General features: G+C 46.0%; 1 protein-coding gene across 9 annotated transcripts in view; it reads right to left on the bottom strand.

Annotated features, from left to right (window-relative positions):
* LOC106611981 (mitogen-activated protein kinase kinase kinase kinase 4) overlaps positions 1 to 20,033 on the bottom strand; it is a 144,278-nt gene that overhangs the window by 101,428 nt on the left and 22,817 nt on the right. For 8 of the 9 annotated variants that reach the window (XR_006771060.2, XM_045724063.2, XM_045724061.2 and 5 more), the window contains exons 3-14: positions 18,287 to 18,343; positions 15,577 to 15,702; positions 14,896 to 15,006; positions 14,210 to 14,300; positions 13,937 to 14,067; positions 13,672 to 13,726; positions 11,577 to 11,655; positions 8,310 to 8,482; positions 6,170 to 6,242; positions 4,781 to 4,988; positions 4,122 to 4,253; positions 1,687 to 1,752 (exon numbers count right to left, since the gene is read on the bottom strand). Coding sequence is in view for 8 of the 9 variants with exons in the window: in XM_045724063.2 (XP_045580019.1) it covers positions 1,687 to 1,752; positions 4,122 to 4,253; positions 4,781 to 4,988; positions 6,170 to 6,242; positions 8,310 to 8,482; positions 11,577 to 11,655; positions 13,672 to 13,726; positions 13,937 to 14,067; positions 14,210 to 14,300; positions 14,896 to 15,006; positions 15,577 to 15,702; positions 18,287 to 18,343 (1,302 nt within the window). In the remaining variant the exon portion in view is untranslated. The remainder of the gene's footprint in view (positions 1 to 1,686; positions 1,753 to 4,121; positions 4,254 to 4,780; positions 4,989 to 6,169; positions 6,243 to 8,309; positions 8,483 to 11,576; positions 11,656 to 13,671; positions 13,727 to 13,936; positions 14,068 to 14,209; positions 14,301 to 14,895; positions 15,007 to 15,576; positions 15,703 to 18,286; positions 18,344 to 20,033) is intronic. The other variant, XM_045724060.2, reaches the window with a different exon arrangement.

Raw genomic sequence — 20,033 nt, forward strand, 5'->3', positions numbered from 1 at the left:
AGCCAGCATAATGTGACTTGCAGGCCTGATGTGGCCCATAAACTATGAGTTTCAGGCCAGTGTATAAGGGTAAAACTCTCAAAATAAGGCCTCATGAAATATGTATTTTATTGTCTTAAATAATTTAATTTTAATGATAACATATTCACTACAAATCTGACTTGGTGAAGGCCACAGGACTGAAAATGAATGAATGCTACAACCATGTCACTAGTAAACACAGTCATGGGTAGTACTGGTAACTCTAAAATTAACTCGACAGGCACCCTGGGAAATATGCAAAAACACTCAACACCCTACAGCAGGGCTATCCAATTCTGGTCCTGGAGTGCCAAAACATTTCTGTTTTTGGTTTCTACATGGATTTTTTTTATGGTTCTTCAAAGAACCATCCCATTTAAGGTTCTTCAGATAACCTAAAATGGTTCCCCCATGGCATCGCTCTGAAGAACCTTATTTGGTTCCAACTTCAACCTTTATTTTTTAACAGCGTATATTCCTCGTTGGAAGTGGTTACAAGGAGGTCACACTGACATGAAGACTAAAGAGAAAGAGAAGTTGAGTTAAATCAATTCAACATCTGTAATCCCATATAAGCTTGGATGTTTTTCATCTATGATTCATGATGAGTTCAACATCATTTTTCATTTTATTTGCTTAATCAGATTAAATGAGAAACAAAAAGCCCCTTTATGTAATTAGGCATTTAAACTCTCTTTAACCCGTGTTGACAGACATGATGAGAGCATTTTTCTCCAAGCACCACACGCTATTTAAAGGCTAAACACAAACCATGGAATTCTATCATGAGGATCAAGACTAATGATCACGATGAGGATATACATAAATAATCTATTAGGTTTCTGGCTGTTAGGCACAGCCTTCTCAAGCCAACAAGGAGACTGGAATCCATACTCAAGGGACAAACAAACTTGAATGCATTGTTTTATTCTCCCTACGTTGCGTTGTGAGCCTAAACATACCCTTTCATTGATTTTCAAACATATATTTCTTTGCATCACGGTAGGGAGTTGCACTTCCATCCATATAACAAACAGTTATCCAAAAACAGGGTTCCTCCTGTGAATTCCTTTAGATGCAACTTTGCCTTTTAAAGCAAATGACAACTTTTTGCACAAGGCTCCTTACGGATTAAAAGTCAAACAGAGCCTTTCTTATGTGTTCTCTTCTACAGTACATTACAGTGCATAGTCTTTTATGTTGCCCTTGAGTACGCAGGGTTGACTATGTTTTCAGTTAGCCTAGCATCTATCATCCTTAGAGATCTTTAGAGAATGTGGCCTTTAGCTCCACATGCTAAGTGTGGGATAGCATGAGAGGAATTATTTAACAGGAGGTGTGGAACAGGAGCCATAATATACTCTGAGATAGCAACAAGGTCTTGAACTTGAAATCAGCCAGGATAGTCTAAACATTGCATTTTTCACCATTCGATTTTCTCCACTCCCTCATTGAATACTCCTGACACACCGATGTCCTCACATTCTGTTCCATGCAGAACCAGTCATAATATTTCCCTTAGACTAAGGCACAACATCCAAGCCAAAACATTTAAATTCAATAACCACCCATGTCTTTCATACAAACTGAAGTAATTTCCTGGTAGTGTTTGATGCATTCTGTTCCATGTAGGTTGAGTGAGAAAAATCAGAAAGCAATTATTACCTGTTCAGCTACAGGACCTGCAGGCCTTCCTCCGACATCAACCCTCCGTCTGCCACGATCCTCCACCTAACATTCAACGAGAGAGAAAAAAAGATGTGATAACGTCGAGGTTTCTGACTTAGGAAATCCAAAGACTGAATCCTGGTAAAAAAACTAAAATATTCAGTGTCTAGCTGGCTTGCATAAGGCTCTTAACCCTCCTGTTTTAAATATTTAACCATGAAAATCAGTCCACATGACTCTCAAAGGCCCTGATAAAGTGCGTGACAGAATCAAAAGTGTGCAAGGAGTTCTTCCCCCCTGGGTTAACACAGAATGGGTTAAAAACCTTCTCCAGATCATGTTAAACGGTACACACTACATCTCCAGATGCACGTGAGGATTCATGAGGATGAGGAGGCAGAAGCCCATGTAAGCTACAGCACAGACAGGCAGACAGGAGGAGAGAGAGCAGCACAGCCAGGCAATCAGCCCTACTGACCATCTGGAATAAATTAGTAGCCGGGCCACTTTCCAGGATTCTGCCTAAACTCATTAGAACTGCCTTCTGCATTGCACTCACCAAGAGAAACACATGCATGGAGCCCGTCAACTTACACACATAGTCTAAGTCCCAAATGGTACCCTATTTCCTATATAATGCACTACTTTTGACCAGAGACCCTTGGAGAATAGGGAATACAGGGAAAAGGGTACCATTTGAGACACATAATGTATACAGCATGGATCATGATTCAGGGGCTATTGCTCAGCTCATGGTGCGGTGAACAGACTCCAAACCACCTCACACCTTAATGATCCCTCTGAAAACCTTAATGATCCTTCTGAACACCTCAATGATACCTCTGAACACCTCAATGATCCCTCTGAACACCTCAATGATCCTTTTGATCACCTCAATGATCCCTCTGAACAGCTTAATGATGCCTGCAATAAACCCACACCTATTGCCATATAATCTACTGTTCTGTTCTGCAGTCAGGCAGGTGTGGCTCATTCAGAGCCAGCGAACTGTGAGAGATTAATTAACCGAGTGTTTGAATTAAACAGACTAATTAAAGTCCTCAGAACGACATGACAGTTCCCGCTACCTTGGCTATAGGATGCTGTAATTGTCACTGACTTCTCGCCATGGCGCTCACCCTAGCTCCAACTTCAAATCATGGGAAATGTTAATACAGCAGAAAAAGGGGGACTCATTTAATTATTTTCTTTCAGGATGGTCCCACAGGCAATTTCTTTCTATGATCTTCCATAGAGTTTCCAACCATCAGTGGATTTAAATGCTAGCTTGGTGGATTTAATCACCAATGGGCTGAAAACTGAGACAGGTGGAAGTGCTGTGTCAACACCTTTCATACCAAATGCATATAAGCAGTTTTTGTAGAGGAACATGTATAAAATGTTAACTTGCACCTGGATTAAAAATGCATTGACCTTGTCACAAGGAATCTTTCAGAGCAGGTAACTGACTAAACAAAGTCGGTCCTGTCCCACTGAACAATGTTATGTAATGTGTTATGAGACACAACCATGTTAAAATGTTCAGACTTCAGACACAGATTATGTATGTGTAACCGATGTGAAATGGCTAGTTAGTTAGCAGTGGTGCGCGCTAATAGCATTTCAATCAGTGACGTCACTCGCTCTGAGACTTGAAGTAGGGTTTCCCCTTGCGTTGCAAGGGCCGCGGCTTTTGTGGCGCGATGGCTAACGATGCTGCGGTGGGTGTCAGTTGTTGATGCGTGCAAGGGTCCCTGGTTCCCTGGTTCGAGCCCGGGTTGGGGCGAAGAGAGGGATGGAACCTACACTGTTACATTGATGCTGTTGACCCGGATCATTGGTTGCTGCTGAAAAAGGAGGAGGTCAAAGAGGGGGTGAGTGTAACCGATGTGAAATGGCACGTTAGTTAGCGGTGGTGCGCGCTAATAGCATTTCAATCAGTGACGTCACTCGCTCTGAGACTTGAAGTAGGGTTTCCCCTTGCGTTGCAAGGGCCGTGGCTTTTGTGGCGCGATGGGTAACGATGCTTCGTGGGGTGTCAGTTGTTGATGTGTGCAAGGGTCCGTGGTTCGAGCCCGGGTTGGGGCGAAGAGAGGGACGGAACCTACATTGTTACATATGGACCTAAAATGTCTACCGAGACTGTAGAATCTTGATCATATTGGCCCATGACGATGCCGTCTGAATTCCAGGACCTTACAGCTTGTAGCAGACTACTTACAGGGAAACAACTAATACAGTGTTAATACACAGAAATCAAAATATTCATAATCCTCCTCAGGTATTGGGCACAAAAGACCATCTAATCAGTACATACGTTTTGGGCTTCTGCCTGTCACGTGGAGCAATGTGGGCAGATAAGAATTAAGCAGGTAGGGGGTCTACTACTTAGAGCATGGTGCTTTTGACGGGGGGTAAAATTGACCAGCTACCTGTCTCTTGTTACTTCTCTTGTTCCTCTCATCCAATAGACCTCTGTCATTAGCTTCAGTCTCCTCCCGCCATAGCATCTCCTGTAGCTCTGGCCATTGGAACCCAGAATCCTGCAGCTGCTTCCTCTGCTGCTGTAACACAACAACAACACCACAACGCCACTGAGCATGGTATTACCTCAACTTCATTCAACACAACACAATGTTTTCTCTGCAAATAGTCAGTGGGACGTCACAGTCCAACACGGCACATGACATCACTTTCTAGCCATCTGTACGGCACTATACATCAACAACAAACAATACAGAACATACCATTTCTGTGCATTCAGACCTAATACGACATACGTTATTTGTCTTTTGTGTAACGTAAACCACACAGGAGCTTCACTCCTGAACGCAATCCCTCCGTATTTGGAAACAACAATAAAATACTCTATATTGTTCTATAAGACAATTCTTTGGTTTGTTCAACACTAAACAGTCCTTCTCATTTGAGCCAAACAAACAACAGGAGAGAGAGAGAAAGAGAGAGAGAAAGCCCGCCAAATCTCTAGCCAGCCAAGCTCATTTGCTGGCTGGGCAGCAGGCATTTGGCTCTGCTGCTCTGTTGGAGACGGCTGCTGAGAGGAGTGTTTCAACTAAAAAGTGTCTCTCACGTCCTCCAGCCTCCTGCGCTGCTCCTTCTGCTGGTGGATCCTCTTCTGCCTCTCGGCCAGCAGCTGCTGTTTGTACCGCTCCTGGTCCCGGAGCTGCTGCTGCAGGACCTGCTGCTGTCGCTGGGCTTCCGACCAGTTCTTATTCTCCTGCTGCAGACGCAGGAACTCTCTTCTCAGAGTGGACTCCCCCGGCAGGTTCACTATGGAGCTAGAGTGATAGGACAGAGAGAGTAGCCGAGGAGCAGGGCACAGAGACAGGACAGAGAGAGTAGCCGAGGAGCAGGGCACAGAGACAGCACAGAGACAGGACAGAGAGAGTAGCCGAGGAGCAGGGCACAGAGACAGGACAGAGAGAGTAGCCGAGGAGCAGGGCACAGAGACAGGACAGAGAGAGTAGCCGAGGAGCAGGGCACAGAGACAGGACAGAGGGAGTAGCCGAGGAGCAGGGCACAGAGACAGGACAGAGAGAGTAGCCGAGGAGCAGGGCACAGAGACAGGACAGAGGGAGTAGCCGAGGAGCAGGGCACAGAGTGAGTGATGGGCAGGAGGAGTGAGGAGGCACATGGATTTATGGCTAGGAGTATAGTTACACACAGGGAGGAGCACACACACACCACACACACACACACACACACACACACACACACACACACACACACACACACACACACACACACACACACACACACACACACACACACACACACACACACACACACACACACGGGGGTATATACGGACTGGGATACACAGGGACACATACTGTACTGTCCACAGCAGATTTTTTTTTTTTTTATAGTCACTGCCATATGGCGCCCTGTCCAGCTAAGCGAACAGAAGCAGAGCATCTGGTGTCTTCATTGACAAGGCCATGCGTTCACACATTGTGCACTCTCAGACGAATATCCTCTATGACAGTTCTCAGGCCTGCATTACATAAGCAGTAGAGCTTGGACTTCACAGAGGGGGTCAGCTGGCTGTTCGATGGACCCAGTAGAGCTTGGACTCTAGCTTCACAGAGGGGGTCAGCTGGCTGTTCGATAGACCCAGTAGAGCTTGGACTCTAGCTTCACAGAGGTGGTCAGCTGGCTGTTCGATGGACCCAGTAGAGCTTGGACTCTAGCTTCACAGAGGTGGTCAGCTGGCTGTTCGATGGACCCAGTAGAGCTTGGACTCTAGCTTCACAGAGGGGGTCAGCTGGCTGTTCGATGGACCCAGTAGAGCTTGGACTCTAGCTTCACAGAGGTGGTCAGCTGGCTGTTCGATGGACCCAGTAGAGCTTGGACTCTAGCTTCACAGAGGGGATCAGCTGGCTGTTCGATGGGCCCAGGCGTGATGCCAGAGCTAGAGTTTGACCTTCTTTACAGTGTTAACGCTGTGTCATCATACCTGGGTTCACCTTCCTCTTCGTTAATCTCCTCCTCCTCATCCTCACTGCCGCTGTATTCATACTCTGGGCTCTCTGTGGGCAACATGTGACCAGAGTATATTTTAGACATGAGGGATGTATGCAATCTCAATGATACAGTACATTATGCAAATTACTATACAGTGCCTACGGAAAGTATTCAGACCCTTTGACTTTTTCCACATTTTGTTATGTTACAGCCTTATTTTAAAATGTATTAAATAAAAAATAATCCTCAGCAATCTACACACAATACCCTACAATGACAAACTGAAAACAGGTTTTTAGAAATTCAGGAAATGTATTCAAAACAAACAAAAAAAGACTTATTTACATAAGTATTCAGACCCTTTGCTATGAGACTCGAAATTGAGCTCAGGTGCATCCTGTTTCCATTGATCATCCTTGACATGTTTCTACAACTTGATTGGAGTCCACATGTGGTAAATTCAATTGATTGGACATGATTTGGAAAGGCACACACCTGTCTATATAAGATCCCACAGTTGACAGTGCATGTCAGAGCAAAAACCAAGCCATGAGGTCGAAGGAATTGTCCGTAGAGCTCCGAGACAGGATTGTGTCGAGGCACAGATCTGGGGAAGGGTACCAAAAAATGTCTGCAGCATTGAAGGTCCACAAGAACACAGTGGCCTCCATCATTCTTAAATGGAAGAAGTTTGGAACCACCAAGACCCTTCCTAGAGCTGGCCACCCAGCCAAACTAAGCAATCGGGGGAGAAGGTCCTTGGTCTAGGAGGTGACCAAGAACCCGATGGTCACTCTGACAGAGCTCTAGCCACTCCACAGTAAAAGGCAAATGATAGCCACTAGGAGTTTGCCAAAAGACTCTCAGACCATGAGAAAAAATATTCTCTGGTCTGATGAAACCAAGATTGAACTCTTTGGCCTGAATGCCAAGTGTCACGTCTGGAGGAAACCTGGCACCATCCCTACGGTGAAGCGCGGTGGTGGCAACATCATGCTGTGGGGATGTTTTTCAGAGGCAGGGACTGGGAGGCTTGTCAGGATTGAGGCAAAGATTAATGGAGCAATGTACAGAGAGACCCTTGATGAAAACCTGCTCCAGAGCGCTCAGGACCTCAGACTGGGGCGAAGGTTCACCTTCCAACATGACAACAACCCTAAGCACTCAGCCAAGACAACACAGCAGTGGCTTCGGGACAAGTCTCTGAATTTCCTTGAGTGGCTCAGCCAGAGCCTGGATCGAAAACCTCTGGAGACACCTGAAAATAGCTGTGCAGCAACGCTCCCCATCCAACCTGACAGAGCTTGAGAGGATCTGCAGAGAAAAATGGGAGAAACTCCCCAAATACAGGTGTGCCAAGCTTGTAGCGTCATACCCAAGAAGAGTGGCGCAGTGGTCTAAGGCACTGCATCTCAGTGGAAGAGGCGTCAATACAGAATCCAGGCTGTATCACATCCAGCCGTGATTGGGAGTCCCAGAGTGCGGCACACAATTGGCCCAGCGTTGTCCGGGTTTGGCCGGGGTAGGCCATCATTTTAAATAAGAATTTGGGTGTGAATACTTTCCGAAGGCACTGTATATACTAGGATAAACAACGAGGTGGTTATTCTGTACAGTACAACATACTGTAACTTTCCCACAGTCAGCTAGTTCCTCCTCTCTCACCATCTAAGCAGGGAAAACATCAATTACAGTAAAACAACCCAATGTGTCCTCTCCAGGTGTCTCCTGCAGTTTACCCACATGGAACTAAAACTAGTCATGAACAGTCTCACTTCCTTTTCTTCAGCTGGATTCCATTCCAAAACGCTTGTCAAAATGACTAAATAGTTCAGTATGTTAAATTACTCATTCCTTCTTCTGAACCCTCACGAGTTTTTATGAATTACACTGAGAAAGAATAAGAAAGAGAGATTCTGACAGAGAGAGAGAGAAAGAGAGAGAGGGAGAGAGAGAAAGAGAGAGAGAGAGAGAAAAAGAGAGGAAGAGAGAGACGGGAAGCGCGAGATATAGAGAATGAGAGAGCGAGAGTGCAAAGTATCATACAGCTCTAAAGCTTGCGTGCCAAACTCAGCAACTGTTGAGAGATACTAGGTGATCTCTGCTATCCTGTAATGACAACATGGCCTCACCTTTATCTCTCTTCTTCCTGGTTCTGTCCAGGTGGTCTTTGAGCATGATGCGGACCTGCCGTTCGTTGGGCAGGTCTTTGATGAACGAGTGCCTTAGGAGGGTTTCTGTAGCGGGACGATGGAGGTAGTTCTTCACCAGACAGCTCTCCACAAAGGTCATTAACTTCTTGGACCTGGAGAGGACACAGAGAGGACACAGAGAGGACACAGGGCCACAACATGCTCAGGCAGTGTCCAAGATGGCAACCTAACCCTTGTAGTATGTAGTGCACTATTGTTGGCCAGATCCTCATGGGCTATTCGGAATAGGGTGTCATTTCAGACAGCCTCAACGTATTCCCAAAGTCTGCCACGCATGAACACAACTTTATTAAATTAATATTGAATAAACAAACAAACACAAGGCTTCATGCATTATGAAAGGGTTGCTGAGGACATGTGAACTGGAAGACAAAAGTTTCTCTACCTTCCCTTCCCATTGTATCTAAAAAGCCAAATTTTAGACTCCTGCATGAAGTCAAACTGTTACTGTAGGGGTTTGTCTTCTCACACTATGATGCTAAAATGATAAACAGGAACGTGACAATCAACCATATGTGCTCAGCCTAAACTAATGGTACAGTATACAACAAAAAGTGACATACGGGGCAAGGAAGGGACATTGTATTGCAGCAGTTTTGTTGGCAGTAATGTTATTGGAGCTAGCTAAGCAAGGGTAAAAGGTGAAGGAAGCCGGAGGGAGGCTGAATGAGTTTTGAACACTCTGGGGAAAACATTCCTGCTGTGTTGTTGATGCTCTGTGGTGTGTGAGAGTGGTGTCTCTGAGGGAGAGAGGCATCGTGGTGTCACTAAGGGAGGCAGAGTGGTGTCTCTAAGGGAGAGAGGCATCGTGGTGTCGCTAAGGGAGGCAGAGTGGTGTCGCTAAGGGAGAGAGGCATCGTGGTGTCACTAAGGGAGGCAGAGTGGTGTTTCTAAGGGAGAGAGGCATTGTGGTGTCTTTAAGGGAGGCAGAGTGGTGTCTCTAAGGGAGGGAGGCAGAGTGGTGTCTCTAAGGGAGCGAGACAGAGTGCTGTCTCTAAGGGAGAGAGGCAGAGTGGTGTCTCTAAGGGAGCGAGGCAGAGTGGTGTCTCTAAGGGAGGGAGGCATCGTGTTGTCTCTGAGGGAGGGAGGCAGAGTGGTGTCTCTAAGGGAGGGAGGCAGAGTGGTGTCTCTAAGGGAGAGAGGCAGAGTGGTGTCTCTAAGGGAGCAAGGCAGAGTGGTGTCTCTAAGGGAGGGAGGCATCGTGTTGTCGCTAAGGGAGGCAGAGTGGTGTCGCTAAGGGAGGGAGGCAGAGTGGTGTCTCTAAGGGAGAGAGGCAGAGTGGTGTCGCTAAGGGAGGCAGAGTGGTGTCTCTAAGGGAGGGAGGCAGAGTGGTGTCTCTAAGGGAGCGAGACAGAGTGCTGTCTCTAAGGGAGAGAGGCAGAGTGGTGTCTCTAAGGGAGCGAGGCAGAGTGGTGTCTCTAAGGGAGAGAGACAGAGTGCTGTCTCTAAGGGAGGGAGGCATCGTGTTGTCTCTGAGGGAGGGAGGCAGAGTGGTATCTCTAAGGGAGAGAGACAGACTGGTGTCTCTAAGGGAGCGAGGCAGAGTGGTGTCTCTAAGGGAGGGAGGCATCGTGTTGTCTCTGAGGGAGGGAGGCGGGGTGGTATCTCTAAGGGAGAGAGAGAGTGGTGTCTCTCAGGGAGCGAGGCAGAGTGGTGTCTCTAAGGGAGAGAGAGTGGTGTCGCTAAGGGAGGGGGGCGGAGTGGTGTCTCTAAGGGAAGAAGGGCATCGTGGTGTCGCTAAGGGAGGCAGAGTGGTGTCGCTAAGGGAGAGAGGCATCGTGGTGTCACTAAGGGAGGCAGAGTGGTGTCTCTAAGGGAGAGAGGCATTGTGGTGTCTTTAAGGGAGGCAGAGTGGTGTCTCTAAGGGAGGGAGGCAGAGTAGTGTCTCTAAGGGAGCGAGACAGAGTGCTGTCTCTAAGGGAGAGAGGCAGAGTGGTGTCTCTAAGGGAGCGAGGCAGAGTGGTGTCTCTAAGGGAGGGAGGCATCGTGTTGTCTCTGAGGGAGGGAGGCAGAGTGGTGTCTCTAAGGGAGGGAGGCAGAGTGGTGTCTCTAAGGGAGTGAGACAGAGTGCTGTCTCTAAGGGAGCGAGGCAGAGTGGTGTCTCTAAAGGAGGTAGAGTGGTGTCTCTAAGGGAGGCAGAGTGGTGTCTCTGAGAGAGGGAGGCAGAGTGGTATCTCTAAGGGAGAGAGAGAGTGGTGTCTCTCAGGGAGGGAGGCATTGTGGTGTCGCTAAGGGAGAGAGAGTGGTGTCGCAAAGGGAGGGAGGCAGAGTGGTGTCTCTAAGGGAGAGAGGCATCGTGGTGTCGCTAAGGGAGGCAGAGTGGTGTCGCTAAGGGAGAGAGGCATCGTGGTGTCACTAAGGGAGGCAGAGTGGTGTCTCTAAGGGAGAGAGGCATTGTGGTGTCTTTAAGGGAGGCAGAGTGGTGTCTCTAAGGGAGGGAGGCAGAGTGGTGTCTCTAAGGGAGCGAGACAGAGTGCTGTCTCTAAGGGAGAGAGGCAGAGTGGTGTCTCTAAGGGAGAGAGGCAGAGTGGTGTCTCTAAGGGAGGGAGGCATCGTGTTGTCTCTGAGGGAGGGAGGCAGAGTGGTGTCTCTAAGGGAGGGAGGCAGAGTGGTGTCTCTAAGGGAGTGAGACAGAGTGCTGTCTCTAAGGGAGCGAGGCAGAGTGGTGTCTCTAAAGGAGGTAGAGTGGTGTCTCTAAGGGAGGCAGAGTGGTGTCTCTGAGGGACGGGGGCATCGTGGTGTCGCTAAGGGAGGCAGAGTGGTGTCTCTAAGGGAGCGAGACAGAGTGGTGTCTCTAAGGGATCGAGGCAGAGTGGTGTCTCTAAGGGAGAGAGACAGAGTGGTGTCTCTCAGGGAGAGAGGCAGAGTGGTGTCTCTAAGGGAGGCAGAGTGGTGTCTCTGAGGGACGGCGGCATCGTGGTGTCGCTAAGGGAGGCAGAGTGGTGTCTCTAAGGGAGCGAGACAGAGTGGTGTCTCTAAGGGATCGAGGCAGAGTGGTGTCTCTAAGGGAGAGAGACAGAGTGGTGTCTCTCAGGGAGAGAGGCAGAGTGGTGTCTCTAAGGGAGGCAGAGTGGTGTTTCTAAGGGACGGAGGCAGAGTGGTATCTCTAAGGGAGGGAGGCAGAGTGGTGTCTCTGAGGGAGGGAGGCAGAATGGTGTCGCTAAGAGAGAGAGCTGTCTTTCTTACCATTTCTTTGATTTGAGCTTGGGGGGCAGGTTGCGAGGAATGAGGAACAGGGCTCTCATGGGATGCATGTCACACAAGGCTGGGGACAGAGACAGACAGAGAAACTATGGTTACATCCCAAATGGCACAATATTCCCTTTTTTTGCGCTACTTTTAACCAGGGCCTCTTGTCAAAAGTAGTGCACTATGTAGGGAATAGGGTGCTGTTTAGAATGCACAAGACAGAAAGTGGACTGAGGTTATGAGAGGCCCCATTGTGCCCCAATCACATGACAGGGGATAGAAGAAGTGTTCCACAGTGTTGTCAATGTTAGGCTACAGTCCTGTCCTGTTACACTCAGCCTGATAGTAGTATATACTACACAGTCCCTACTACCATAGTCACAGTAAGTAGGGGTGTTGAGGGTATCTCCTGAAAAGTGTATACAGTACCAGTCAAAAGTTTGGACACATCTACTGATTCCAGGGGTTTTCTTTATTTTTACAATTTGCTATATGCATGTCTTTCCATCTTAATGCATTTGAGCCAATCAGTTGTATTGTGACAAGGTAGGGGTGGTATACAGAAGATAGCCTTATTTGGTAAAAGACCAAGTTCATATTATGGCAAGAAAAGCTCAAATAAGCAAAGAAAAACGACAGTCCATCATTACTTTAAGACATGAAGCTCAGTCAATGTTTCTTCAAGTGCAGTCACAAAAACCATCAAGCGCTATGATGAAACTGGCTCTCACGAGAACGGCCACAGGAAAGGAAGACCCAGAGTTACCTCTGCTGCAGAGGATAAGTTCATTAGAGTTAACAGCCTCAGAAATCGGCAATTAACTGCACCTTAGATTGCACCTCACAGAGTTCAAGTAACAGACACATCTCAACATCAACTGGCCTTCATGGTCGAATTTCTGCAAAGAAACCACTACTAAAGGACACCAATAATAAGAAGAGACTTGCTTGGGCCAAGAAACACTAGCAATGGACATTAGACCGGTGGAAATCTGTCCTTTGGTCTGATGAGTCCAAATTTGAGATTTCTGGTTCCAACCGCCGTGTCTTTGTGAGACGCAGAGTAGGTGAACGGATCATCTCTGCATGTGTGGTTCCCACCGTGAAACATGGAGGAGGAAGTGTGATGGTATGGGGGTGCTTTGCTGGTGACACTGTCAATGATTTATTTAGAATTCAAGGCACACTTAACCAGCATGGCTACCACAGCATTCTGCAGCGATACGCCATCTCATCTGATTTGCGCTTTGTGGGACTATCATTTGTTTTCAACAGGACAATGATCCAACACACCTCCAGGCTGTGTAAGGGCTATTTTACCAAGAAAGAGAATGATGGAGTGCTGCATCAGATGACCTGGCCTCCACAATCAGCTGACCTCAACCCAATTGAGATGGTTTAAGATGAGTTGGACCGCAGAGTGAAGGAAAAGCAGCCAACAAGTCCTCAGCATATGTGGGAACTCCTTTAAGACTGTTGGAAAAACATTCCAGGTGAAGCTGGTTGAGAGAATGCCAAGAGTGTACAAAGCTGTCATCAAGGCAAAGGGTGACTACTTTGAAGAATCTCACATTTAAAATGTATTTTGAATTGTTTAACACTTTTTTGGTTACTACATGATTCCATATGTGTTATTTCATAGTTTTGATGTCTTCACTATTATTCTACAATGTAGAAAATAGTAAAAATAAAGACACACTCTTGAATGAGTAGGTATGTCCAAACTTTTGACTGGCACTGTATACTTATTGATACAATTTTGGGGAGAACAAAATAATATTTCACAAAAGTAGTACACTGGGCCTTCATCAGTCCTGTTTTAGCAGACCGATATAGCATCTGCAAGCACGGGCAAACTCACAGTTATTGCAACAAAACTCAAAAGTACAACATTGTACAGTAAGACTGAAAATACAGCATAATGATGTAGGATACAAAAAATGCTTAAAAGAAAATAAACCATATAATTACAGCAGAGCATATTAGCCATGGACTAGAAAACCCTCCAGCTATAAGATGTGGAGGAGAAAGAGAAGATTTCTGAGATTGTAATGTGTATGGACAGGAGAGAAGGGAGGAGGGTAACACTTACGTGGTGCTCCTTCAGCCATCTCCAGAGCTGTGATTCCCAGAGACCACAGGTCACTCTATAGGGAGTCATCCAGTCAGAGCCATTTCAGATTCACACGACAGAAATACAGACAGAAATACATAAAGTACACATCCACACACACACACACACACACACACACACACACACACACCCACAGACAAACACAAATAAACCCCCACACCCCCCACATACACATTCACGCACGCAAAAATGGCATTTCCAGCAGAGATTGGCTCCCTTTTACCCTGTAGTCATAGGTTGAGTCTGGGTTCTCGTCACAGGCAATGACCTCAGGGGCCATCCAGTACGGAGTCCCAATAAAGGTGTTCCTCCTCCCTATCGTCCTGTCCAGCTGAGCACTCACCCCAAAGTCAACTGGCAAAGACAAGACACTGTGTTTGAACAGATTAAACCACACCCACAAGGGAACAGCAGGCAAATACTGAAGTGACAGTGACAAATCCTTTCGACTGTGGCTATGTGGGATGTGAGTTGAACTTTGTCTCCTAGCCCTTACCCAGCTTGACCTCCGCATTCTCAGTCAGCAGCACGTTCTGGCCTTTGATGTCACGGTGAATGACGTGGTGTGAGTGGAGGTGAGACAGGCCCTGTGTTGACACACACATACACACACGCACGATGTCAGGACACCACACACAAACAAACAAACACACATGCACGCGCACACACACACACACACACACACACACACACACACACACACACACACACACACACACACACACACACACACACACACACACACACACACACACACACACACACACACACACACACACACACACACACACACACACACAGACACACACACACACACATCACATAATCTCTCTCTCTCTCTCTCAGAACTTGGGAACAGGCACAGCGAGGAAGTGTACAATGCTTCAAAGGAGTGAAAAATAAATTCAGGATGTTTGTTTATTTAAGATAATGACTTCACCGTGTTCCGCTGCTATCTGCTACGATGCCCCCTGCCCTGTGGGTCACCGTGTAGCCTAACTCTCAATGACTGTCCTACCATAAATTTAGAAGAAAAAGCTCCTAATCCAAAACAATAACTCTCCTGCTACAATACGGCCGATATAGGATGAGATGAACTCTCTGAAGTGATTCTCATGACCTTTATATTCCCCAGGGGTTTGGGGAGAACATATTATCTCTATCTCCAGTAGCACTACTCACTCGGAGGACCTCCCTGCAGATGTAGGCGATCCAGTCCTCCTTTAGGCTGTTCCCTTTAGTCTTCTTCACAAGGTCAGTGACTGAGCCCGCCCCACAGTACTCCATCACCAGCTATACAGACAGACAGACAGACAGACAGACAGACAGACAGACAGACAGACAGACAGACAGACAGACAGACAGACAGACAGACAGACAGACAGACAGACAGACAGACAGACAGACAGACAGACAGACAGACAGACAGACAGACAGACAGACAGACAGACGCACACACGCACACACACACACAGAGGAATTGGCTCAGACAGATGCCAGGCCACCAGCAGAACAGCACCCTTTAACACACGACTGTGGCAAAGCCTACAACACCGTCACATCCCACTATAGGCACACAGCACACAAGGAAAGGCAAAGATACAACTCATCATTTGTCATTTGATTATTGTTATCGGGAAATGTGTAGGAGTAGGACCCAGAGATTTTCCTGGTATTATTCATGGTGTCAGGAAAAACTCATGGCCCATGTTAAGTTTTCCAGGACCATGTTTTTTGGTGCTATAGAACGTGTATGAGCTGTACATACATACAGATAGAGGCCTTCTTAAATATGATGCATTACTAAGATACCATGATTGAAGTGAGGAGAAATCAACAGAGACATGGAGAACAGCCACTCACCCACAGCTGGTCATCCTGACCTGCACGACTCTTCTTCACAAAGGCACCATAGTATGTAGCTATATTCCTATGATGGGAATATGTCTTCAACATATTAATCTCTAATTTGATTTCCTCTTCTTCCTCCTGTACACAAAAAAGGATATTAACAATTGTTTATATTAAACTTGACAACGGAAAACAGCAGGCCGTAATGCAACCAAACCAAAACCCAGGGAGTGAAAACCCTGCTTCTCTTCCTGCCCCTGCACAGAACAGTTACAGTTGACTTTTAAGACAAAATTCAAATTAAACTGAGCTGGCAGATTTGTGCTGGGCTCGCCATACTGGTGAGATGTGCTGTTAGCCTCGCTGGACCCACGGGCCTGCCAACACACATGGCAATCAACAGCAGTGGTAATATCACTGGCTCAGTCACTACCAATTATGGAGTGTGGGTTTGGAGTCCATTTTAGCATTCATGTTTACATTGCACGGGGCCCTAAGGAGATGTTAATTGATTTGTTTCTTCCCATATGCTCCACTGACAGACCCTCACTAAGGCTAAGGGAGGGCTCATGTAGCGTAGCATGTCTTTGGTGTGGAGATAGAAACAGACAGCTTCTCCTTAAGAAGCAGTAGTGTGTGTCAGGGGCCTAGACGGGATTTGTTTTGTGTGTGAAGCCTTGGAAAAGCATGATGACACACGTATGCATTGCATTTCCATTCCCAGGGGTTTTCATAGTGTAGTATAGTCAACGGACTGCAACATGACACTGTCTTTCCTGCCAGGAAAACCACAACACCCCCATGCTTCTGGACAGAATATTAGAGATTTGCTTTGACTTGGTTAAACATTTACTGTTGACTAGTTCATTCCAGATTTACAGGGGCTGATAGCTTGTCTGGTTTGTTTAACAATAACGAAAATAATTACAGGATTATAAATGTGTTGTTTTCTGTACCAATACACAGACTTAACAACCAATACACAGACTTAACAACCGATACACACCAGAAATAGACTGCTATATAATAAAATGAGGGAATTTATCTTCTCTATAACTTTTCCCTGAACGGTAGCAGTACAGCAGAAGAGGCTTAAATGGGGACACCAGGCATTTTCTCTCTCTATTCTCACCTCACAAAAGGCCTCCCTGCTCCTGTCTCCTGACCCCGAGAGACACAGCAGCTTCATTCAACATAGGCATTTGACCCCTCATAGAGCTGAGTAATCTCTCTTAAAGAATGCTACCTCTCTATCCTGGAAAGGGAGACAACCTTAACTGAACCTTCCTTTCCCTTTAAATCAAACCAGGAACAAGAGGAGAGGAAATTCCTACTAGGAAAGGACCCGACACAGACGCTCTTTGTACAGGACAATGTCTCAATCCCCAGGAGGGTTTGAGGCGAGTGACCGGGCCGCGACTGGGGCCTGGGTCTGGGCTGAGGCCAGGCAGCCTGAATAGTGGGAGATAATGGAGGGGGAGCGAGGGAAGGGGAGTGAGGGTGAGGGATGGGAGGTTTTGGATATGTGGGGAGGGATGTGTTTTCGGGGAGAGGCCCTGGGCCTTCAGAGAGGGGCTATTCAGTTGTACAGGAAATCTCCTGCTGATATCTCTCAGGGCAGATAGACAATACAAGATGGGCAGGGAAAGGGAAAAGGCTGAAGAGAGATAGTCAGAGAGCCGGGGGGAGGGGTGTGTGTGTTATCTTCTCTGCTTAAACTCCTTGGGGTGCAATATGGTGAACTGGGCTTCTTAAACACACCTCAGCATTGCAGATATCCAGGCTGTACCACAACCGGCTGTGATTGGGAGTACCATAGGTCGGCGCACAATTGGTCCAGCTTCGTCCGTCATTGTAAATAAGAATTTGTTCTTAACTGACTTGCCTAGTTAAATAAAGGTTAAATAAAATACATTTTAAAAATAAAAAAATCCTTCACGTGTTAGGATGACACAACACCTGTAATATCAGCAAGCAATACAAGGCTTATCTTATTAAAACACAGATATTGGATAACTTAATATCAGTTTTAATGTTATGTTTTGATGATGATACATTTGAAACTGTGTCTTATATTCTCTATTGAGTGAGTAGTGAAATAATGATTTGTTATCATGAAGTATGTTGAACTTAAGTCACTCTAGGACAAACATAATTTCAGATTGCACTGCAAAGACTGTCTGATGCTGTTTATCCCTCAACTCCCAAAACTCAGATCTTAGTTTAAAATGTGCCTCAAAACGAGAAAAAAAATCTGATTTAATTAAATCTTTGGCCATGTACACTTTGTGCTATTGTAATAACATTCCTCTTTGTTCTCGTAGCAGGCCAGGAGGGCCAACTCAATCAAGTAGGTAGTGTCATCACCAGGTAGCTTTATTGGCCTGAGGGAATGAGATGATTGAACTTTCCCTGAACAAACATGGCTCCCAGTGTTCTCACCTCCTGATTGACAGCTCAGGATATAATAACCTTTGGTGCGCTGTGTTAACCGGGCCTCATTTGCATTTCTAAAATAAAACACCTCCTTTGAAGGGAAACTCTGATCTGAGTTTGATGTGATGAAACCTTTGGGGTCCCCTCCTCAGCCCCTCCTTGCCTCTTTGACTCGGCAGAGTGGCAGTCACACGGCTGTGGCCCTCCCTGCATACAGTATTTCTGGGTGGCTTTGACGGGCAGGGAGGAAGGGATGGAGACAGGAACCAGGAAGTAGCCATCTTACCTCTGTCACGTCCATGACCTTGATAGCAGCCAGCTGTCCTGTCTTCACATGTCGACCCTGTTGAGACACAAGGACAGTTAGGAGCACAGTTAGGGACAGAATGGCCATCGGCCGCCACTGATAGCTGAGACGATCAAGGACCTCAGAGAGTTGAGTAAAATTGGTATTGTGACCCTAGAAGTAAAAGAAGGTATTTAGTGCATAGTCATTTAGGCTAATTGCATAAACATTATGCAGTAGTTAAGCTTATTGTTGAGAAAATAACAACATTTTATGAAAAATACTTTTTAAGATAAACACATCATTCAATACAGGGCAACAACCACACTAGTAACCACAACGGAAAGTCTAGTGTCTAAGACAATGTCTACCAGTCAGTTGAGGTGAATTGAGAGAGAGGAAAATGTATATATTTATCCAACTGAGTATGGTGGCTGTGTCCATTTGAGCAGAAAAAGAGGGAAAGAGAAGTAGAAGAGCAGTGCTACGTAAAAATATTAAACGTGTTGGAACCTGAGGAGCAGAAAAGTAGGTACAGCAACTGTTATTTGTGAAAAGTTTGCAGAGAAAATGTAACAAGGGCTGAGCCGAGGCAGTACGTCTCACTAGACTGACCTCCATTGTTTGTTTATTTGAAAAATGGCTCATATCATCAACACAATTTACTGTTGTCTACAGAATATCATGTACATATGGAAAGATTGAGTAGCTTGAAAATACCACAAAATGCTGTTATCCACCTCAGAACCCACCCTCCCACCCATGAAATGCATATGAGTTAATATCCTATTTCCAAATCAGGAGTGCAGCGAGGGCCAATCAGATGGGACAATCACATAATCAATACAATGCATTTAGCTGCCTCTCATGAACCAATAAGAGGCTGCTGTAACACTCTCCCTGACTGCAGCCATCTCGTCACAGCGCAGTGGGCTGAGGCAGATTAATGTTAGTCACTGACAGAATGTGACACGACTGCTCATCTGTAATACAGCGCATTTGTAGAAGATGGAGATAATTGAGAACGAGCTTAGTAGCTAGTTTCCCATGTTACAGCCTGGCAATGCTGCTGTACAAAAAAAACCCGATAAATTATTTTTTAAAACATTCACTCAGCAAAGGTTAAAATCACACATTCATGGATATGTACATTTATAACAACCAAGCAATTTATTGGAGATAGGACAACTGTGACCAACATCCCTTTAACAAAATAAGAGGGCAGAATGCAGAAACATATGTGTCTCTTTTGCCTCAGTGCCTTTACACAAAAGTTTTTTTCTTACTTTGTCATTATGGATTACCTGTCTAAGCATTTTGTGTGTACACAAGGAGATCAAAGACTACCAATGCATTCAGTTGTATCCAGGAAGACAATCTCACACAGCTATACCAGGTGTGGACTACTCACTTCACCACAACACCACTATGCTCTCACAAGTCTGGTGTATTTGACCTTATTAACAAAACAGGAGAAGGAGTGAAAATGCACAAGGAGAGAGAACACTTTTAATTCCCAAGATTCTCTATAATAAGGATATTGGAAATTTAGCTATCCATTATCTAGATACAAGCTACCCATCTTAAGCAGAGTTTCTAATTCAACTCAGGGAAAACCTAAAGAGAGTTTCTCCATTGGTAGCTTGCCAGTATTGCTCCAATATATCCCAATGGCAATTGACAAGACACCCACTCATTCCATAAACGCAAGCTTGGGGAAAGGCATCAATCACATAGTATTGTGCAG

This window comes from Salmo salar, chromosome 09, assembly GCF_965601325.2.
Source record: "Salmo salar chromosome 09, fSalSal1, whole genome shotgun sequence".
Classification (NCBI taxonomy): Eukaryota; Metazoa; Chordata; class Actinopteri; order Salmoniformes; family Salmonidae; genus Salmo; species Salmo salar.